The following is a 25010-nucleotide window of genomic DNA, read 5'->3' as shown; positions in this document are numbered from 1 at the left end:
TAGTCCAATCTTGCGCAAAAGGTACAAAGCTGGAGGCATTACACTACCTCACTTCAAGCTATATTACAAAGCTATAGTAACTAAAAAGAATCTCACATCATATTAAAAAAATCAACTAAAAATGGATAAAATATATGGATATCATCCTTGCAATTGTAAAAATACTAGAAGAAAATAGAGAGGAAAAGCTACGTGACATTGGTCTAGGCAATTTTTTTTTTGTATTTGACCCCAAAAGTTCAGGTAACAAAAGCAAAAATAGACAAACGGTATTACGCCAAACTAAAACAAAATAAAAAACAAACACAAAAAACCCGTTTGGCAGGTGCATTGGCTCACCCCTGTAATCCTAGCACTTTGGAAGGCTGAGGCAGGAGGGTCAGTTGAGGTCAAAAGTTTGAGACCTCCCAGGGCAACATAGCAAGACCACATCTCTACAAAAACAAAAAACAAAAAACAAAAACAAAAACAAAACTGGCTGTGGTGTCATGGACGTATAGTCTCAGCTACTCAGGAAGCTGAGTTGGAAGGGCTGCTTGAGCCCAGGAGATCAAGGTTGCAGTGAGCTATGATCATGCCACTGCACTCCAGCCTGGATGACAGAGAGAGACCCTGTCAAAAAACAAATAAACAAAAAACAGTTTTGCAAAAAAAAAAAGAAACAATTAATAGAGAAAAGATATATGAATTAGGAGAAAATATTTTCAAGCCATGCATTTGGTAAAGAGCTAGTATCCAAAATACATAAGACAGTTAAACAATTCAATAGCAGGAAAACAAATAGCATAACTTAAAAATGAGCAAGGGACTTGAATAGATATTTTTCCAAAGAAGACATACTGATGGCCAACAGATAAGTGAAAAAATTCTCAATATCACTAATCATCAGGGAATCACAAATTAAAACTACAATGAGATATCTCCTCGTGACTGTCAGAATGGTTATTGTCGGAAAGACAAAAGATAAGTGTTGGTGAGGATGTGGAGAAAAGGAACCCTTGTACATTTTTGGTGGGAATGTAAATTGGTACAGCCATTATGGAAAAGAGTGTGGAGATCCCTCAAAAAGTTAAAAATACAATGATCATATGTTCCAACAAACCCAATCCTAGGTATATATCCAAATGAAATAAAAGCAGTGTCTCAAAGAGATATCATCATTTTCATGTTCATGTTCATGTCATTGCAGCATTATTCATAATAGTGAATATATATACATATATATGCCATGGAATACTATTCAGTCATAAATAAGAAAGATATGTTGTCATTTGCAACAACATGGATGAACCTGGAAGACATGCTAACTGAAATTAGCCAGGTACAGAAAGACAAATACCACATGTTCTCACTTATATGTGAAATGTAAAACTATTAAACTCAGAGAAGCAAAGCATACAATGTTCATCACCAGAATTTAGGGGCAGGGAAGAATTGGCAGATGTCGATCAAAGGGTGCAAAGTTTCAGTTACACAAGAGGAATAAATGATAAGCATTTGAGATGATGGATATATTAACTAGCTTGATTCAGTCACTATACACTCTCTACGTGTATCCATGTATGATAACCTCACTTTGTACCACATAAATATATATATGACTATAATTTGTCAATATAAAAAACTAAAATTTAAAAAAGAATCAAGGGATATGAAGTTAGCTATTTTCAAATATATGATTTCAGGGGGTTTTGGTACTACACTGTGTGGGAAAACTAGGATAAATAGATCTAGATTACAGGGAGATACATTTAATATTTTCGTCTAATGCCTTCCCCTGTCCCTCACCAAAACGCTAACAGACAAAGGTCTTAAAAATACATGGGTGCCTCTAAATGTCATAGGTATGAAACAAAGTAGAAGTGTTAGCTTGGACACGCATCAAGATGGAGCTGCCTCAACCACACACACAGCTATATAGCATAGTTATTAACAAAACTTTAGAGCTCAATGGTCTGAAATCAGATTCAGCTCAGTCTATTACCTGTGTGACTTTGGGCAAATTATTTAACCTCATTACAATTCAGATTGCTTATCTGTAAATAAAATGAAGATAATAATTGCATGTTTCTGATAGATCCATTGTAAAGACTAAAGCATTTAGAGAAGTGCCAGCAACATAACAAAATAATACACTTTAGGAATAATAATAATATTGATAATTATTATATTATACATTATATTTAAAATAACTAATGATATTTATGATGATTATGATAATAATTAATGGTGCTTGGAATAAATGTTGTAAGTCCTCTTTCTCATTTCATGAATTGCATACATTTAAAATTTCCATCTCCTTCCCATTTGCAATCCATCATTTACTAATAGAGAGATACAGTGTGTGGGAGCTGAACTGTGAACTTTTCCAGAAGGATCACTTCATTCTTGATTTCATTATCTTGATTTCAGTCTTGACTTCACTAGCAATGATTAAGCCCTGAAAATTCTCTTACAAATTGTGTGCCCACTTCTACTGGAATTCTGTAATAGTAACAGATAATACATAGAACAATATAAAGGTGGTGTTGGATTTACAGTTATAACATGAATAGTATTATCTCCCTGCAACTATGTTATATCTCATTAAAGTAATCAATGTGTAATTGTATTAGACATTTTTATATGTTAAGAGAAAGGACAATTGATAGTATTTTTGTTCTGACTTTTTTATTTAAATAAATTTAAATTTTCAATTGCCAAATACATACTCAGAACATAATCATAATTCAACCAAATTCAGCTCTCTAAATCAGTATATCTAATATGTTCAGTGCATGTTAAAGTACAGGCTAAATATTTTCATTTTTTGGTTACAACTACCTGTTTCTAGTTCCCCATCAGCATCTATAAACAAATACCTTATGGCCTGCTAAATGAGCCTCAAAAAGCTGTTCTGAACCATCAACACAATTACAGAAATTGAAGTGTGTTTAAAATCTGAGTTAGTGCTGTCAGTGAATGTGCTTAAAGGCAAACAAAAATCTATGCATACCGATACTACGTGACATAATGATTATCAGAAATAGTTTTTCAAATCTCAGCTTAATCTGAAATGTGTTGCTTGAGATTCTGAACCAGTATAAATCAAGCTAAATTAGCTGATAAAGTAATTGAAATGCAACAAAATAAACCATGGTAAATATAAAAATAAAAATGTAATTTATATGGTTTAAAATGCCAGCAATCCTCTCAAAATCCTTATAATAGTGACAGTAGCTAAGATCAAGTCTCTCTAGAAGTAACCCATGTCTATGGAACCTACAAATAACTATAAAGTTTTATAAGTCCGACTTTTAAACTAAAGGTTTCCAGGAACCCAGGAACACTAGAAAAATATTCATATTATGAAGAAAGAAAATAAGCAAGTATCTTGAATTTCTAAGAAACACCAGTAAAATTCAATAGGCTACTTGTTCCTTCTTGACAATCTCATTGATGTGAAATGACATTTCTTAAGTAAATTATAGTCCATGGTGGTCTTAATAAAGAGCACTGTGATACCCATTATTTTTTCTCCCTCTCTCTCCTGTCTCTAACAAAGGTCGGTTTTATCATAACTCACTAGGAATCATTTATTTACTTAGATATTCATTCACCTAATATTTATTTAGTGACTTTTATCTTCCTGGCACCGAGCTAGCTGTTGGAATTACAAAGACAAATAAGAGGTCACACTCTATAGCAGGAACTCATGTGCAAATTAACAAATTAAACTACAACTTGGAAGATTTATCAATGGAAGCAGTCAGGAAAGTAAAATAACTTCTCGTGGATCATAGAAAGCTCTCAAGAAAAATGTAATATCAAAAATAATTCTTAGAGAGTGAGCTTGGTTAGAAAACCATGGAGGGTAGACATTTCTAGGCAGAAGAATAGCTTGGTAAACACTGGTGAAGAGTGTCTGTAAAAATTCACAAATCTTTTCAGTCACTTAATCAAGTGACATTTAAAATCAGCCTTTCAATCACAATAGCCAATCTGCTATTGAATCTATAGTCTTGATATTTTTGTAGAGCTAGGCTAATTCAATGTTATTTGAAGGCATAAAAAATTCTAAAACATTTCCATCTCTTCCAAATTCCTTCTTCTATAGCTTAAAGATTTAAAGCACTGGTCCTCAAAGTATAACCCCTGGACCAGCAGCATCATTAGTTGAAACTTTATAGAAATGCAGATTCTCGGGCTTCTCCCTAGTCCTACTGAATCAGGTACTGTGGGGATACAGACTAGCAATGTGTGTTTCTGCCAGCCCTCTAGATCATTCAGATGTATATTAAAATTTAAGGATCACTGATTTAAAGCACTGCTTTTCCAGCATTAACATTTCTTGTGAGTGTCCTGGCTGTCTTCAGAGGAAAGGAAAACTGGACTCTATCTGTAATAAACTCACGTGATCATTCCAAGGAATTCTACCCTTGACCACTAATTCAACTTGGAAGCAATCTCAGTCTTGCTACACATAAATACACAATTAACCAGACTAGTTTCCTAAAGATTATTTTATCTGACATTGATTAAAGATAATGAGGATAAAAATGTATACTTGGGATAAATGAAAGAAATGATGATTCAAAATTATATGGATCTTTTTTTATTAAATGCACATATATATTAGATGGCTTTTCTTCTATTATAATAATAATTATAGTAACTAACACCAACAAAGCACTTACCTTGTATTAAATAATGTTCCAAAGTACTTTACCTAGATTAACTCCCCTAATCTTCCTAACAACCCATTGTGACATCAAACTGTATCTTAAACAATTGAGGAGCTGAATGGTTAAATGACTTGTCTATGGAAGAAATGCGATGAACCTGAGTAGTGAGAACACTGATTGAATGTAGGCAATCTGGCCCCTGAATCTATGCTCCAAAACAGCTCTTACACTGTAGCTACCATAGGATATATTTCAATATAGTTTTTAATTTATTCACAGCCTATTAATAGACAATACCCATGACACTAGAAAATAATTATGTTGCTTTTAGATTATTTTGTAGGTGCTTACAGCATGCACACACACACACATACACACACACTGTATCCTACCTCATTGGGCAAATCACCTCACTGATTTGTGCTTCAGGTTCCTCTAGTAGTAAATGAGGACAGAGTAGTTGCAAGGATTAAATATGTGCATATATGAAAACATTTAGTGGAGTGGTTGGGATATACTAGGACCTATTATTGTTTTTGTTGTTATCTGAAATAAAAAGTCAGAGTATGTTATACAATAGATGCTCCTTTTATATTTTGCATTTTTATGGTTTGTAACAATAATTTGTATATTTATTTCCATTGCTTCCTTACAAATTTTAATCAGCTGCTTCAAATAGCTAACTACTGTTACGTTTGCCAACCCATTCTTCAAATTCATTCCAATAATTTTATACTAGTGGTAAGATGAGTGATCGGAGTAGGGTCAGAAATCCCTGTTTATTCTAAGCTTCTTTTCTATACATAGATGTGAATTAAAATCTTCTCTATAAGTAATTCTGAATGACTTTAATAGTAGGATAGAGAATAGGTGTGAAAAGCCTGATAGCAATAGAGATGTTCTCATGGAGAAATAGAGGTCAGATAGCAGCTTTATAAATTACAAGCACAGATATCATAGATAAATGAAGTGTATGATGATGGAGTAGGGGACAGGTATAATGGAGATAGCAGGGAAGTAGTAAGGTATTAGGGAAAATTAGACACAAGAAGCTGGAGCATATGAGGAGAAAGATTTGGACAAGATGCTTGTGCTAGGGCACGAGGAAGGAAATGGTTCTTTCTTACTAGAAAATATCCAAAAGAAGTGGGAACTCCAGAGACAAACTTAATCTACTTTATAATTAAACTTTGCCTTGCCTTCTTTCACACTGTCTATGGTTTATTCTTCTATACACGAATGATTGTTGTATTAGTTTCTTAATGTTGCTGTATCAATTTATCACAGATTTAGTGGTTTAAAACAACACAAATTTATTATCATACAGTCTGGAGGTCAGAAATCCAACACTGATTTTGTGGCGCTAAAATCAAGGTTTCAGCAGTACTATGTTTCTTGAGGAAGCTCTGTGGGAAAATTCATTTCCTTGCCTTTCCCACTTCTAAGGTCCATCTACATTCCTTGGCTCTGACCCCTTTCTCCATCCTTAAAGCCAGCAGTGCAGCATCTTTAAATTCTCCCTCCCTCTCTGACCTCTGCTTCCATCATCATATTGTGCTCTCTGACTTTATTTTCTCAAGGGAAAGAAAGAGGCAAAGAGTCAGAGAGAGGCCCACTCCACTAATCCAAAACAATCTCCCCTTTTCAAAATCCTTAACTTAATCACATGTACAATATTTCATTTGCCATGTAAGGTAATATATTCACAGGTTACAGGGATTAGAATGTGGCCATCAGTGGGGAACCATTATTCTGTCTACCAGAATTGGGTTCTGATATCTTCTCTGACAATGTCTGATTTAAATGCAAACCTACTAAAGGGCTAGGGCCTAAAATACATCATCTTGAAAGACTGCTCCAAGATTCACAGAACTATCAGTCAAGGTTATGTAAAATATTTTGATTCTATTTAGTAAACCAAGTGTTGCTATTATCACATAAGAATTGATGACCATGCATCTGTCTGATGAGCGACAATTCATTAAAATGAAAGGAAATCTAAATTCTGGGAAAAAAAAATGTCATTTTCCAAGGCAGCAGGAAATACAGTTACAGCTCTCTGGCCACAAAATATATATTTACAATTATGTTACCCATGCAAACATAAAAATCATTCAGTATGAAATGCACACATTCAAATAAACCAGTTCCTGATGAAAATGGGCTTTATAAAAATTGTCTCTTATACCATCAAAATAGAATGTTAGTCTTTTCTAAACAATTTCCAGATGAATAGCATATCATAATGTATATTTTCTAGCACATAAATAACTGCCTGAACACAAAAAGATGGCAATTAAAGATAAAATTTGAAAATACGTATTACAAATAAAGCAGATATTGTATGATTCACTGCTACATCTAATTTTGTGCCTACATGCATCTCTTCCCATTATGACATCTGAATACTAAGAAGATAATTCCTGTACATTCAGAACATAATGTTAGATTCACTAGTACAGATTGAGTGAACATACGAAAGAAATATATTATTGGCTAAAAATCAGAAAAGATAATTGAACTATTGAAACCGAAGTTGATAGACAAATGCCATCTCAATTATTCTACACCACTAAATTAACTGTTGAAACAGCAAGAAGGTCAGCGTGTACATCAGATGAAAACTAAATAATTTTTTAAAAACTACATGCAGGTATTCACAATAGAGTGTGATGTGAATAATATAAAATTATATGAAATTTACACAGACAACAGGAAATTTTAAAATACAAAGACCAAGATATTGTGAAAACAATTTAAAGAGCAAAGTAGTTAAAATGTAACATAACAAAGGACATTGTTTTAAACATACAAACCAACACAGACTACATGGGGCCACAACAAAGCTGTTTAATACTGAAAATATGTATTTAATTGTCAATGACCTTAAGGCTATGTTGGAATTTTTTGAAAACTCTGTTTTAAAACTATGGCTAATAAAATAAAAGGCAAAATGATGTTAAAAAGTTTTCTCTTCCACACACTAAATCCTGTCAAAGTATTTACAAAGCATGATCATTTCTCTCTTTCTTGGAAAAAGGGTAATTGATGCTGTGCACATTTATATTACATTGCATTCTACCCCAAACCAAGTCTTTACTGGATGGAATTTGTATAAATTTAATAAAACTGATTTCTATAATCTCTACTCATGAAATTTTTAATGATACAATGAAAAACAGAAGAGAAAAAAATTATACATTCAAAAAATTCAATATCATTTAAAAATTATCTTCATTGAATTTTCATGCTTTTAACTCTATATGTGCCTAATAGTGTACAAGAAGATTAATGGTCAAAAGTTAAATATTAAATGTAGTTCTCTGTTTGCAGTTCTATTAACAGAGATATGTGTGTGTGTGTGTGTGTGTGTGTCTGTGTGTGTGTGTGCTGTATATATATATATATATATATATATATATATACAGCACACACACACACAGACACACACACACACACACAGACACATATGAATAGCATATATGTTTATATAAACTCTTGGGTTATATCATAGTTTTCAAACACAATCTCTATTGATCTATTATCAGAATCTTATATATGAACTTTTATTTTTTCTAATTTTCCTTAATAGTTAATAACACTCATGTGTGTATGTCCAATAATTATCCAATTAAACTTAAAAATATATTATATTTGACACACTTATTTTTGTCTTTGTTCTATTTTAGTACATACAAGAAAATTGCTTTTTATTTCTTTTATCAGAATATAATTTTTTCATTTTCATGTTCTTATATAAAATACTGAGGGCAATATGAAAGACGCAATTAGATATTCAGATAATTGCACAAATATTGCTTTTCAAATGAGATGAAAATGCTGCAAACACACAACTGTAGTCTATCAAGATGTGCTAATGCCCAGTAGCTAAAAATAAGTGTTTGAAATGACAAATTTGACATATAAAAAGCTGCTTAGTTGCCAGTGTATATGGTAATGAGAACAAGAGCTGGTTGAATGAAGAGGGAAGCCTACTAAACACGGCGTAACTTGTAATACTAAGAAAGAGTTTTAAAATATTTGTTATATGGATTGTTCAATAATTAGTGCATGCAAATGTGTCCACATTTTATACTACATTTTGCTGTGTTATATATGTTTGTGAGATTTAGGAGTGTGTTACTGCCACTCATAAATCTTTCTAAAATTTATGTTCTAAAGATTTTAAGGATGATTGAGGGTACAATAATAAAATAATATCCCATATAAAATTACAATTACATACAACTGGAGGACCAAAGTTAAAAAAAAAATCAAACTGAGGAATCATCCTTAAAAGTACAATATAATTCTCAAATCTGTTATTAAAATATTGACAATTATTCTGACATATGTCAAAATCAAAGAAAGCTTTTAAACTCCACGGACAAAAATTGCAGAAGTCCACTTCAACACACTTACTGAATGCAACAAACTATGCTGAGAGCATGGAAGACAGAAAGATGGATGCAACTTTCACTAATAAACTTGCTTGCAACTGTGAAGTTTGAATGCAATTAATAAAAGGAAAGCTAAACAGACCAATAGGGAACATGAAAATGAAACAGCATTACTAATTTTGTTTTTCAACAAATGTAGGACACCAGTAGATGGCCCAGTAAGTTGGAAAACATGTATCAGATATAATATGGTGAATAAATAAAGGTTCATATTTAAGATTAAATCACTGTAGCTCCACTCAAATAAATTATTTGAAAAATATCATTGGAGTTATTTTGAGATGGGGTCTCACAATGTCACTCAGGTTGGAGTGCAGTGGCACGACTTTGGCTCACTGCAACACCTGCCTCCCAGACTCAAGCAATTCTCCCACTTCAGCCTCCCGAGTATCTGGGACTAGAGGAACACACCAACATGCTCCGCTAATTTATTTATTTGTTTGTTTGTTTATTTATTTATTTATTTATTTAATTTATTTTTTTTGAAACGGAGTCTCGCTGTGTCACCAAGGCTGGAGTGCAGTAGCACAATCTCGGCTCACTGCAAACTCCGCCTCCCGGGTTCACACCATTCTCCTGCCTTAGCTTCCCGAGTAGCTGGGACTACAGGCGCCTGCCACCACACCCCCCTAATTTTTCGTGTTGTGGGTAGAGACTAGGTTTCGCCATGTCGCACAGGCTTGTCCTGAACTCCTGAGCTCAGGAGATCCACTCAACCTGGCCTCCCAAAGTGCCGGGATTACAGGGGTGAGCCACCGCACCTGGCTTCATTGCAATATTTTTAAAGACACCAGTATGGAATATCTATATTTGACAGAGTACTGAAAAGCTGTACTTTTGTTCCTTTGCTTGAACACTCCTAATGGACAGCACATTAAACATCGAAAAATAAATCTGAATCTTAAACAAGGTCCTTAAGTGAAAACAAATAGTATTAAAGTTCACCAAGTATTCAGGAGATATTTTTGCCTCCTTTTCAATAATCCAAGTACTAAACGCTATTTAGAACTCACTGCCTCATTTCTTCAATGAAATTCCTTTACTATTCCAAATCATCCATTTCCTGTGTTCACTACTATAATTAGTATCTTACCACCTAGTATGTATTAATATAAGTCATAAGCAACTTTGTGCCTTACTCATGAATGTTTCTCTTACTTTTATTGCAAGAGTGAGGATAATTTCAATTCCTCAGATTTCAATATTTCTTTACAAAATGCTGGGCATTTAGTAAATGTGTGACATATTATATTCAGATATTTATAGTGCTTTTGAACACTGGTATAAGACATTAAGCACTGAAGAACTACAGGGTTATCACTTGGATAATGACTGAGGGTTAGCGAAGTTGTTACTTAACCAGGAACGTGTATATATTTTGTCTATGCAAGAAATTACCTTTTACTATTATTGACTGTGAAGATAATTCAATAGTCAAAGCAGTTATTGGATCTGGTCAAAATTTACTACTGGTTTAGTACTCAAGTCATGGTTGAAAATGACTATATATATATATATATAATATATATATATGAAGATATATAGCTTCCAAAAATAATTATACAGTGGGATATGATTACATTATCAATGTATCTTTTTATGGATACATAACATTACACATATTTGTGGGGTACATGTGATATTTTGTTGCATACATAGAATGTGTACTGATCACATCAGGGTATTTGGGGTATCACCTTGAGTATTCAACATTTCTGTGTGTTCCAAACATTTCAAGTTCTCTCTTCTAGCTACTTTAAAATATAAAAGACTTTGTTTCTAACTACACTTAATCTACCCTATATCCAACATTACAACTTAGATTTTCTGTCTAACTGTATATTTGTACCCTTTGTCCAACCTCTCTTTATACCCCCAACTCCCACCCAAACAACCTTCCTAGCTTTTGGTAACTATCATTCTACTCTCAACTAAAAAGAGATTAACATTTTAAACTCTCCACATATGAGTAAGAACATGGGAAATATGTCTTTCTAAGTCTGGCTTATTTCACATAAAATGACCTAAAGTTCATCCATGTTGCTGCAAATGACATGATTTCATTTTTTATAGCCAAATAGTATTCCATTGTGTGCATGAAATGTGTACATTTCACCTGTTCTTGTTATAATAGATTATATAGATATAGTAATGTAGTCAGAAGAAATAACAACTCTGCTTTTTAGCCTGCAACACAGTAGCTAGACAGAGGAGTTTCAATACATGTTTGTTAGAATAATGAATAAATAATGAACAAATATCTAACTTTCCATACTACCAATGTCTCATATACCCATTGGTATTATGTTTCTAATTATACACTTTTGTCTGATAAGATGACTGAAGTACAAGTAATATATACACAACTCCATTTAGAAGGCAATCGTATAAAATGACAGGAGATTAAATCTGCTATTCAATTGTTATGTGTCATGGACCATCTCCATCGTTAGGATGGCCAAATGTGACTTTATAAGGAGTTACTTGGCAAATTGCTTACTTTCCTCTCTACCCTGCAGTCTCAAAATTGCCTAGTCTTTCAGTGTCCAGTATACACTGCTTCTCTGTAATATAAGTTTCTGACACAATAAGGGAGTATAATAGAAATGCAGAATAATAGCCTCTGACCTAACTTGTAAGCCTGAGATGTATGAATTCTTAAAGGTTTCAAAATTTTAAAGGTATGACACCATATAAGAAATTAAAAAAAAACTATTTTGACTATATATTATATTTCAAATAATAATATTTGTTCTATTTTAAACTCTCATATTCCTTAAGGAAACTGGAGAAATTGGGAAAAAATGTGAATGAGAAAAAAGTCTAAATTAATCTGTATTATAACTCTCTGATGGCAGTCAATACTAGCATTTTAGTATATTTAATTTTAATCTCTTATATATATTTTTTCACACTTGTGTCATACTGAATATACAATTTTGTAACCTTTTAGCCTTTATATCCTTATATTCTTTATAGGACATTATACACATGTACCAATGAATACAAACATGCTTTAATGGCAACATCACATTAAGGGTTATGAATTTCCATAATTTAATTATTTCCTAATATGGGCTGTTTACTTTAGTTTCCAATTTTTCTCTATTATAAACAATGTCCCAATGATTATTCTTCTGTATGAATGTCCATGTAAATCTTTTGTAATGTTTTGGAATACACTTATAGAATAATATTTAGAGTCAAGGAATATAAATGATATACTATTGAAGTGGCAAACAGATATTAAACACATCTTTTATCTCTTTTCTAGGCAAATACTATATATGTGTTTGTGTATATATATTATATATATAATATATACATTATATATAATATATATTATATATTATATATAATATATATAATATATATTATATATTATATATAATATATATAATATATATTATATATATTATATATAATATATGTACATTTTAACTCCATTTAAATGGCATACCCTATTGCTCCATTTTTGTTAAGTAACCAATGACAATTTTTGTTATATAAAGTACTTGAAGTAAACTCATATATATCTATATATATATTGAACAGAATTTATTTTATTTTAAAAATTTCAACAGAAAATCCTTCTGCAAATCATTAATTTATTTTCATGTCATGAAGCAGAAATAAAGAAAATTAACAGAAGAAATGGTATGATTTTGCAATTGTTATTCTAAACTTTTATTTTTTCTGGTCCAAGAGGAAAAGAGAAATATAGTTTGGGAATTAGGAATTCATTTGAAGCACTTTATATAACAGAAATTGCATGTCAGTTACTTAATAAAAAACAGAGCAATACCATATGAAATCTAAATGGAGTTAAAAGTTGTCAACACAGTAGGCTTATTCAAACACTTCTATTAAAGTGAAACCCAAACAGGTTGTAAAAAGTTAAACATAAGGGAATAAAATGTGTAGAACTCACTCATATCAAGGAAATGCTTTGAAATATTCTCAACCAGTGAGTTTAAAATGATGTTAAATTGTGTAAACCACCACCTGCAACTGCAAGCTATATCAGAAAGTTAACAAATATGTGTCTCCAGGTATCTATTCCTATGCAACATGTAACAAATCAATAGAATAGCCCTCATCCAACAAAATAGCTATCATCAAAGTCTGGTTGAACCTATATAATAATATACTCTGGGATATTTCCAAACTGGCAGTACAGAAAATGACAAGGGATGCATCACAGACAGGATGCAAAAGGCAATAAAGAAAAAATAAAAACGGATAAAATCTCAGAATTGGAAAAAAAGAACTACAAAATGAGAATATCACATTGAACCAAAAGCAATAATATCTTTCAGCCAGTTTCTTCAGTCTTACAAAATAATTAGGTTAATACTATCATCAAAAATACCATTATCATTTGTATATGTCAACAGATTATATATAATCTTACAGGTTCTTACAACTACCCTCTTAGTTATGTAGTCATGGACTGTTCCACATATAAAACTGAGATTCACAGAAGCTAAATTATCTGCCTGTAGTGATAGCTAGTAAGTAGCAGAATGAGAACTTAAACCTAGCTGTCCAAACTTCAGAAATATATTTTTCTCTCATATATAAATATCCAAAACAGAGAAAAATATTGGTATAACTACTCCAAAGGTATTTAGTAAACTGATGACAAAAACCACAAAAAGATTTATGTTTGAAGTAAGCATTTGTAGAAAGCATATGTCTCCAATATTATTACAAATAAATCTATTTAGAACTTTATTATTATAAAAATCTTCAGTAGCTGATCCACTTCAATCACGAAGATCAGCTAAAACGTCAGCTTGACTCCTGTACATTCAATTGACTTGAGTTTTGGTGGTAATATATGTGAACAGTGAAATTAATCTGGATGATCCACATTAAAAAAATCTATACAGCTATCCTGTTTTGCTCTTCCTCTAATAACTTTTGTTTCTCATGAATATACTAAAATGTTTGATCTTATTTGAGGACAACAATAAAATTCCAGCCCTTAAATGTTGATAGCAAAATAACAAAGATTTTGTGTGGGTCTGATATCCTACTGCATATTTTTAATAATTCAGTAAGTAATGCAAACTGTCCATAATGTATGTTCATGTTGGAGTGAAGAAAACAAATTGGCCTGAATTGATTTTGTAGATCTCCCTTTTTAAGTCTTCCAATAAGTTGAACCATTAGAACAAACAGAAAAATAAAAACAAAAAAAGATATCAATTTCTCAGCCTTTGATACTGATATATTTACACTCATGAAATTACATGAATAATTTAGAATTGAATATGAAAAAGTGTCTAATTTTATATAGTATTTTCATACTTTTGATTATTAAAATCAGAATAGTACATATGAACAATTATTTTTAAAGTATTTACATTTTAAACTTGAAGATACTGCTTGCTATATTATACCTTATTGTCCAGGAAGTCACATTATATCTTATAAATGTGTCTTGAACATTTCTCATGCTAACATACCAGGAAAGTCTCCTATGGAAGAATGCATATGCTTTCTCTTGTCAAAGAAACATTTTTATAAACTAGGTTATCTATATGTAAAATTTTGCATTTATTATAAGTAGCCTAGTTTTAGTTCCTAAGAGTGCAGACTTTTTGATTCCTTAAGGTGGCCTTTGTTTTGGGTTATCTTTAAATATATTTGTTTTCATTTTTATGCTGCCACAGATTCATTCAAGAATAACATAAAAATATTTTTTAATGTAACTTACATATCTATGGTTTCTCATCACAACTGACTTATTTAGTCCCAAAAACCTTGTTTCCCCCATATATACCAAAAATAATAATAAAGTAGAAATGTGGTTTGGGAAAAAAAAATTGTAATAGTCACTCAGAATTATTTTTATGACCATAGTAGCTAGTTTTCATTATAAACCCATGCTTATTTGTTTTGGGTCATTAATACATGAGTCAGTGATTATTATAATGCCATCACAATTTACAGTTCAAATAAAACATATATCTAATTTCCAGTAATGACAACTGCTGCTGCAAAACTGTAATAAAAAATAAAGGAATAAGACATGGGTATAGAAGGAGACTCTACTTTGGGCAAGGTAGTTGGAAAGTCTTGCCTGAGAAAATGCTGTTTTTTAACTGAAGCTTAAAAGATGAGGAAGAGCAGCATGAGAAGTGAGGATGGAGGATATTGTTCAGGGTTTAAGAACATATATTCAAAGATTATAGGGTGGATATTCAGGATTCATCGATGTGTCACTTGTGATACACAGAAGAGTCCTGTGCTTAGTTTATGAATCTATTGCCATTTTGCTATTCTTAATAGTTTTTACATGAGGAACCTCACAGTTTCATTTTTCACTGGGCTTTGCAAATTATATAGCAGGTCCTCAGTTTTGCCCACGCTTAAGAAACTTAAAGGAGAATGGTGATTGAAGATGATGGGACATCAGATAAAATGAGAAAGGAAAGAAAGAGCCAAGTCAAGCATTGCTTTGAAAGCCACACATTTGGATTTTCTTTTATACGTAGTCAGAAGTCATTCAGGATGGGTGTTAAGCATAGGAGTGACATAATATTTGTATTGAGAGAGCTCACTCTAGCTGTAGCATAGCAGGAGCTTAACCTCTTTTTTTGTAAATAAAGTGTTATTGGAACACCCTCACGCTTATTATTTTATGTATTGTCTGTGACTGCTTTCCTGCTGCAATGAATGGCTGAATTGAGTGGTTGCAATAGACTACATGGTGCCCACAGCCTAAATTGTTTACCATCTGTTTATAGAAAAAGTCTGCAGACCCCTGGATTAGAAGGAAACAAGAATGGAGACAGGAAGATCTGATGGGAAGATTAGCACTAGAAAGAACTTAAATGTCCTTGATTAGGAACTGAAAGAAAATATGGATGTAAAGCAGCATATTCAGGCCACATTTAGGAGAATTAACCAAATAATTGAATGATTGATTAGATGTGAGTTAGGGGCTGAACAGCTGGGTGGAAGGTGATCTCATATATTAAAGCAAGTAAGATTGGGTAAGGATTATGACATTGTGAGGGGAAATTCAAGAGTTCCATTTCAGAAATGGAAAGTTTGAGAAGCTATGAGCTTAGAGAGGTCAAGAGGTAGTTATATTTATGACAATAGAACCTGAAATTTGAGGAGAACAAGGGCAGGTATATAAATATAGGTGTAATCAGCAGAAAGATGTAGCTACATCCATGGAAATGTATGAAATCATCTAGGGAGAGAGGGCCTTTTAGGTTCCAGCAGTAAAGGAGAGGATATGACATCAGCAAAGTCTAAGAAGAAATGGCCAACCACAATTAAAAAAAACTAAAAATGTGTGGTGTTTTGCAAGGCAAAAAAAAACATGGTTTCTTAATAAGGAAATAGTTGCCAAGAGTTCTAACTGCTGCTGAGAGACAGTAGGATCAAGACAGAAAGATTTCCATGAGATATTCTAATAGAAAGGCAGCCAGTGGTATTTGTGATTGTTTTATCTCTGGAATAAAGGTAGAAGACAGTTTGAAGAGAGCAAAGAATGAATGGGAAGAAATGGAGAGAGAGTGAGAAATTTGAGGATGCAAGGGAAATGAGGTGAGAATCAGAAGCACAAGTCAGAATAAAAGTAGTTTTGTCATGTTTTGTTTGTGTGTTTGTATAGTAAGTTTATGTGCAATTGAATTGGGAAAAGATGGGGAACAACTCAGAGAAAGTTATGTTCAAGGGGTAAGATTTTCTAAGGCATGATTCTGAAGGTAATGATGATAAAACATATCAGCATATAACAACTGAAGTGTGTATATATACTAGGTAAGTTTTTTTTGTAAGATTTTTTTAAATTAAACTTTAGAAGAGTAAAAAAAAAAATATGGAGTCCATTATATGCAAGCGATGGTGATAGTGAAGAAGCCAGCAAATTGTAGCAGGAGAACTAATGTGAGGCTGGTGGCAAAGTCCACATATTTATTCCTGAGAGAAGGAGAGTAAACAGAAAGATATCAGCAAACAACAATAAGAGGAAGAGGCTGGATCAATCAGAGTGAAGGGCACTGGGAGGCAGTAAAGATGCTAAGCACACCCCTGGAATCCGAGGTGTCTCCGTGTTTGGGAACAGAATCAGGCAGAGAGGGGGATCCAGGAAAAGTGAGTCAGCAAGAGATGTACATCCCATGACAGGGTATGTGCTGTGCAGGGTCTTCCATGATAAACATTTCAACATCCGAAAAGGATTATACAATATACTTAGCAACACATACTAAGTTAATTAATTTACAGAAATTCTTTTTGAAGAGGGGAAGCTAAACCATCTCTTACGAATTTTACATGAATGTGTCTGTTATGGTCTTACCACCATTATATTTTTTTCCAAATTCCAAGATTTGATACACAAATGTAAGTGTAACACCATGATTTTATTAACTTTTAATTATAACTTTTTTGAGCCTTAAATTTTAGAATATGAATTTTTAATTTTTTAAATTTGTTCTGTTGAAGGTACTCTATTGATTCACTTATTGTTTATTGATGGATTGATTTTCCCATTCACTATATAAGCATTTATTAAGAATTCACCTGGGGCCAGGAATCCTGTGAGGCACTGGGGGTTGAAAGACTAATCCAAAAAATCTGCTCTCAAGAAGTTCATGGTCTAGTAAACAAGACTAACTTTAAAACATTGCACATTATGAGGATGACAATTGGAAGTACTATGTACTTTGAAGTACATAGTACTTCAAAGTACTATGGAAGCATGGGGAGAGATTATCTGTTTCGGCTTGGGTGCTGAGAAAGGCCTCATAGAAAGAAGAATACATGAATTGAGTAATAATAGATTAGAAGTCAAATATAAGTGCCATGTAGACAAATTTAGCACATTCACCCCTTCATCCCCTGTGTCTACAGGACTGCAAGGCCCAGAGTGGCGTGCAGTAAATACCTGCTGAAGGCATACATGGCAAGGGGTGTGGCAGAAAATAGTTCCATTCAAAGATATGGGGCATCCATTTGCCTTTCTCTACAATTTGTTTGCTTCTAATGTTTTGTTTTCTGCTACATTTGATTGTAGTTCAGGGAGTAAGTCTTGCAGAAGTTGGTGCAGAGACTCAGAATACATATTAGAGAATGCTCATTGTGGTTTTCAAAGTCTTTCCCAAGGGATGCCCCCAAATCTGTTAGCTCTTACAGTTGCTATCATTGAAAATAGGTTGACATGCTTTTCTTATTTCATTAACACAGTTTAAGAATTTACCATATAACCTAACTTCCACATCATGTGTATAACTCTTCCCAGTTAATATTTTTCTATCCAGAGTAACCAATATTATTCAACCTTACTGTTTATTTTATACAAGCCAATTTGCAACATGTACTTGGTTAACTAATAGGCACCATTTTTTGAACTTCTTAAATAACTTAAAAATGTTATAAATAGTAAAATCGATATTTTTACCCTTTAAAAGAAATTAAATAATTTTCAAGTCAGTTTCCCAACTTCTTTCCTTTAATTCTTTATTTCTATTCGTTGAGGGAAAGAATGGGAAGAGAATATTGATGAAACTAGAATAATATGTGATAAGGAGATGCTCACCCTAGACTGCAAATAAAAGTTAATATATGTAATATATTATGCATTTATTATGTGCCATATATATACATATATACATATTTACCTATATTTTTAATGGGGAATAAAAATGGGTTACTCATTCTTTTTCCTTGTTATTGTTTCATGGCTATATTAAGTTTTCTTTAATGTGCATGCATTTATTTCGTCAATAAAAAAACAAAAAATGGACATTTTTAAAATGTCTTGGAATTGAACTTATTATTAGTTCTTAAAATTCATTAGAAAAGAAAATACTACGATGCATGTTAGAACATGCAATCACATTTTAAACTTCCTACATAAGTGTGCAAATCTGTGGAGTGTTTGCTTTATGAACTTCAATACAACTAGATATTGCTGGCAAAATGCCAAGATCAGAACCTGTTTCACATTCAAATTTCTGCATCATTGAAAATGGAATCTTGCAGACTATCCTCAAGAACTAACAGTCTTTGCTCTTTCCTGTGTATGCTCATGAATCGTTGAATTTTCTTCCCCAGTGTGTGAGCAGCTGCCCCTCTGGTACTCACCCAAGGCTTGTGCAAACCAAAAGGTGCAATGAAGCACAGAAAGAGAACCATGTAGCTCTACCACATGGGGCCAAACAGATGAATTGAAAAATAAATCAATTTACAATAGAATAGGAAGTGAAAAAATATTAGGACTATAGACCGATGGGTCTTTTTATACTAGTCATGTATGAATAGTTTTTATGGTAATAGACAAATAATGAAACACAAATCGGCATCTCCCCTACTCTCAACACTCTCCATAGGTAGAATATTATGGTTTTCATGCTTATCCTTAGTCCTGTTTCCCCTCCATCTTCATATTAATTTGCTTCTGCTTGGCTATACCAATTTCAGTTCATGTTAAATTTCCATGTTTTTTCTATCTATGTAAACCACTAAAACCCTTAATACCTGTACCTCTTTTTTCATTTAAAAGAGAGAATACCATACAAAATTGAGCATCTGGGGGCAAAATCAGCAACTACATTTGCAAACAACTACTTCATAACTTTTCTAAATATCTCATAATCATGTTCCATTCAACATTTAAAAAGAGTATGGATGTTTTCCAGTAAGTTTATACAATCTGGATGTAGAAAAAGCACACATAATTATTCTGAACTTTGCCTTTGGGTCAGGGGTAAACTTTTTAAAGTGGAAAACTGGTCAATTTTTTTCAGTCATTCAAACCTATTCTGCTATAACCTCTAGTCTTGCAACATCAACTTCATTTCATGTAAACCTTAAGTATAACACAAAATTTTTGCTTGCCTCTTTGAACTAAGTACAGACTAACTCACTAAGACACTTTTCAGAAGCAATATATATCATGATGATCAAATCAGAGAAATTATTTGTCAAAGATCTACTTTTTCAAGCCCTGAGAAAAGAAATAAATGATTAGTTCCACGCTATGTAACTTCATCTAGGCTTTCTTCATAAGTCAACATTATTTGCATGCTTAAAGAGTCACAGATTATATATTTGTATGGTCAGAAAATGTTCTAAAACTTAAAACACAAATATTTGATTCAAAATATTTAAATAATATACAGGTATCTCAGTTTGCCTAAAGAGAGAAAAGACAACAAAGGATCAAGCACACAAATTAATATCAACAAACAAATTTCAAGATACGCCTGCCTTATAGCTTTACTTTGACAAAATTTCCTTGAAAATGAAATCAAATCAACTTCTTTGAATATCCTGGAATATTAACTTTCTCCTTGAGTGCTGGTTCCTGACAAGAATCACTTAGAGAGTTTGCAAACAGTATGAGGATGTAGTGCAACTTTAGGCTCATCTTACATACTCAAGAGGCACAAATAATTTGTATTAGCTATGTACAAGAAGGAGACGCAATCAATCAAAGCTGAAGAAAATAAGAACCACTGGTATTTTTTCATAAACATGGCAAACTATACCTCCACCTCTATTCCACAACACTGCCTCTTAAACATTATTTGATTTATAAAATGTTAAACATATTGATACGATTTCAACCTGTAGTTTGCATTATTGTGGATATCTAGTGCAGTGCAAATTTTAAATATGCTGGAGGAAGGGGGAAGGTATACACAACATTGTGGATAAATAAAATGTGGGTTCTCATGGGAAAAGGGAAAGTCAAGGCATTTAATTAATGGGGATAGGCAACATGATACTAATTCCTGGTTAAGAAAGAGAGAGAAGGAGAAATTAATAGACTTTTACCCAAAACTCAGTTTATATTTTACACCAAATCTGTTTGAAGATTATGACCTTGTAATTAATATAAGGCCTGCAACAGCAGCAAAATCTATCTAACAGTCCCGAATAGTAAAAGCTTATAAGATTACAAGGTGAAATTCCAATTGCTCTAACTGTGATAAAACAGAAGACAGAAAGGTTTCCGAAAGAAAGTCACACTCAGATATGACTGTGTAAAAAAAATTGTTAAAATGTTATTAGAAGCTCAGGTTATGAGAAGGATGTTGTAAACTGCTTCAGTTGTTAGACAGTTATTACCAGCACGTATACCAGACACCATCAGAATGACTGCAATAATTGACAGACACAGACCGCCAAGTCATTAATTGTCTCTTTCCTTATGATAGGGCAATATAATGTATGATTATACTATAAGAAGAATATAAAACCAGTGCACTTTACTTGCTATAGAAGTTTGGGCAAACCAAAAAAAGTAATTGCTATATGATGCACATTTGTTACTGTCTAACATCTTAGCATTATTCTTAGGGTGGGACGGGCAGGGGGGTTGGTTTTTGATTTACAGTTCTTGGAAAACAGACTATATCTACTACTGAAGTTGAAGAGGTATGATAAGTATCTGGACCCTCTGCCCTGACTCCTACCCTGCTCCATCCTGGGAATTTTAGTCTTGAGACAATGGTGCAACAACATGGAGCTATTTAGATAATTATCTATGGCACAGCTTTACAGCATTCCTGGCATAGTCAGTAGTGATATCCTAATAAAATAGTTTGTGTGGCCATTTCTTTACCCTTATCCTAGTTTTTATTTCCTCCATTCCCATCTTTCAATCTTTTTTTTTTCTGTTTCACAGTCTTAACATTGATTTTGTGAGCTACTTATTATCTGTACAGTAAATGTTTGTTGTTGTTGTTTTGCTTAAGTTAGCAAAAGTTGGCTTCCGTTGCTTGGAGACAAGAACCTGGACTCTCATCAGATCTATGATGCCTAAATCATTACTGTAAAAGCCATGGAGAACAGACACAACCAAACTCATTACAATGAAATGATTATAGATAATCATTTATGGTTATCTTTTTGTGGTTGTGGTGTAATTGAAGTTCTATGCTTCTATATGTACTTTTTTGTAAAATTTTTGAACATATTTGATTAAATTCACTTAATGACTATCCCACCGAAATAGGAATTCCAAGACACATTTTCTTTTATTATAATCATCTTCTTAAAAATACAAATACAAATATACTGATACAGAGCTAATCCTTGGAAATAAATATTAATTTCATGACTTACTACTGATAAAATATAAGAAAAAAGATAACTTCCAAATTGGCATAAATTCTTTTTCAAAAAATTTGATATCTCCGAAAATGGTGACAGTTTTTTTAACTTTGAAACTCTTGGAGACTATTCAAGATTATAATTATTTATCTTTGTTACAAATATTTTGAATTAATCATTATTTCTTACAGGTAAGCAATTAAGTATTGCTTATACTTTTATAAGAAAAGACACGCTGGGCACAGTGGCTCACGCCTGTAATCCCAGCAGTTTGGGAGGCCAAGACGGGCAGATCACCTGAGGTTGGGAGTTCGAGACCAGCCTGACCAGCATGGAGAAACCCTGTCACTATTAAAAATACAAAATTAGCCAGGCGTGGAGGTTCATGCCTGTAATCCCAGCTACTTTGGAGGCTGAGGCAGGAGAATTGCTTGAACCCAGTTGGTGGAGGCTGAGGTGAGCCGAGATCGTATCATTGCACTCTAGTCTGGGCAACAAGAGCAAAACTCTATCTCAAAAAAAAAAAAGAAAGAAAAGATACACATATAATATATATTTTTAAAATTTTACTTATAAGCCTTTTGTAAACAACTGCTGTATTTAGCCCCTTGTAAAACAAATTTAAACAAAAGATCAATTCAAAATTGGTAGCTAATATTGGGAACAATTTATTATATAATCAAATCTACCACTGTACTGGTGAGCTATGTGCGAGTGAATATCACTTTAATTTCAAGAAAGTCACTTGTGCCCTAGCAAAGTGACGCACACTTGTAATCCCAGCAATTTGGGAGGCTGAGGTGGGTGGATCATTTGAGGTTAGGAGTTCGAGGCCAGCCTGGCCAGCACGGCAAAACCCCATCTCTACTAAAACTAAAAAAAAAAAAAAAAAAAAAAAAAAAAGCCAGGAGTGGTAGCACATGCCTGTAATCCCAGCTACTAGGAAGGCTGACACAGGAGAATTGCTTGAAGCTGGGAGGAAGAGGCTGCAGTGAGTTGAGATCCTGCCACTGCACCCCAGCCTGGGCACCAGAGCAAGACTCTAAGAAAAGATAAAGAAAAAGAAAAGAGAGAGAGAGAGGAAGGAAGGAAGGGAGGGAGGGAGGGAGGGAAGGAAGGGAGGGAGGGAGCGAGGGAAGGAAGGAAATCATTTGCTACATCTTTTATTACTTCAATAATCTTAAAAAACTACCACAAAACTACGTAGGTACTACACTAATTCATTATTTTAAATAGTCCCATGTAGTTTCAAGAAACCAAAAATATTCCTTTATGCAACAGCTTTGAACTACCTATAAAAGATTTTGAAAAATTGTTGGTGTTATCCCAGATGCATTGCATAAATTGGGCACTAAAAGTGATGAAAATATTAGAGAGATTACAAAATGATTTCACTTCCTGTCAAAAATCTCATGAAGGCTAAATTCAAAGATATATATTATGATGTGTGTGTATGCAAAACAAAACTCTTAACCCTTCTTTCTCAAACTTGACTACAACTCTAATACAGTTTCAATTCCCATTTGGAGCATCTTTATAGGCTCAGAGACACACACTACTGAAATCAGTTGCTTTTTGCTGCAAATATACTTCTTTAATTCTGGTTAAGTTGGTCCTTGTAGTTTTGATATCAATCAAACACAAGACTTTCCTTTAAGATTTCTTGTTTACACTTTTGTGAGAATCTTGCAAATATGATTGGCTGATTTTTTTCATTGCACTTGTAGCTAATTGCATATCTGAAAATAAAATTGAGAACACATTAATCTAAAATAATTTAGTCATCCATCTTTGTCAAGCTAAAAATTCAGTCTGAATTTATATGCTTTTGTTGGAATCCAAATTGAATTCTTAAATTAATATGCTTTTTCCTTTATCTCTTAATTTGATTTCTAAAACTTAAAAAATCACGTAAAAATTCACTAATGACAACTATCACATGTTTATTCTGATTAACATATGTTCAAAAATAGAAAATGGCTAACAGTGAAAGTTTAGTAAATTTTCTTTTTATAATCTGTTTTCAATGAGCATATAATTTTTTAGAGTTGGATCATTCCAATACATTCATTATCAAATTAGGATACTTTCAAACATTTAACTTTGCTCATATTTTCTGACAATTTCAAGAGCCTGTTTTTCCTATTTTTTCTAATTTTCAATTAGAAATTCTCTTTGCTCCTTTTTCTTGGCAGAAAAATCTTCACTGCAAAAAAAATTGCTATTTATATTTATATTTTAAACATTGGAGCTCAGAAGACAAAAATTATTTAAAATAGTGTGATAACTTTCTTAAAATTATCAAAATACTTTATAAAGCCAAATATATCATCTCTATTTTTTACTTCACTTATTTTTCTTCTGATATGTCCTGATTATACAACTACTTTCAGAGTAAATAATCTGAAGTAAAGATGGAATCCAAAAGTTCTATTCCCCAATTTTCAAACAGGTCCAATGCATCTCTTTACCTGAAAAATGCACTGTACCATCAAGTTTTGGGTTCCTGATGATGGCTTTACTTGTTGAGTAAAGCCATTTACCAATTCAAAATAGTGTAACATTCATGCTAAATGGAATATTATAAACCACAGTGTTCTTGCTTTTTCTACTTGGGGTGAAAATTGTCCTTATTTTGAAATAGAAATGGTCTCTCTGATTGCCAAATGAGGTAAAAAAAAAAAAAAATCAGTAACCCTACTGACATGTGCCTAAAGCACTGTGATATGGAATATTGAATATGACTTAGCTAGACTCTGAGTGTACCTTACACATAATAGGCACAAAACAAATGTTT

The 25010-nt window shown here is 32.7% G+C and overlaps 2 protein-coding genes across 25 annotated transcripts in view; both read right to left on the bottom strand.

Annotated features, from left to right (window-relative positions):
- Positions 1–25010, bottom strand: part of NAALADL2 (N-acetylated alpha-linked acidic dipeptidase like 2) — a 1372789-nt gene that overhangs the window by 616439 nt on the left and 731340 nt on the right. The window lies entirely within an intron of this gene.
- Positions 23791–25010, bottom strand: part of LOC129033083 (UPF0764 protein C16orf89-like) — a 32595-nt gene continuing 31375 nt past the window's right edge. For all 10 annotated transcript variants that reach the window (XR_008501526.1, XR_008501525.1, XR_008501528.1 and 7 more), the window contains one exon: positions 23791–23952. Coding sequence is in view for 1 of the 10 variants with exons in the window: in XM_054481102.1 (XP_054337077.1) it covers positions 23844–23952 (109 nt within the window). In the remaining 9 variants the exon portion in view is untranslated. The remainder of the gene's footprint in view (positions 23953–25010) is intronic.

The sequence above is a fragment of the Pongo pygmaeus genome, chromosome 2, assembly GCF_028885625.2.
Source record: "Pongo pygmaeus isolate AG05252 chromosome 2, NHGRI_mPonPyg2-v2.0_pri, whole genome shotgun sequence".
NCBI lineage: Eukaryota > Metazoa > Chordata > Mammalia > Primates > Hominidae > Pongo > Pongo pygmaeus.
This window is presented reverse-complemented; position numbering and strand designations above follow the sequence as displayed.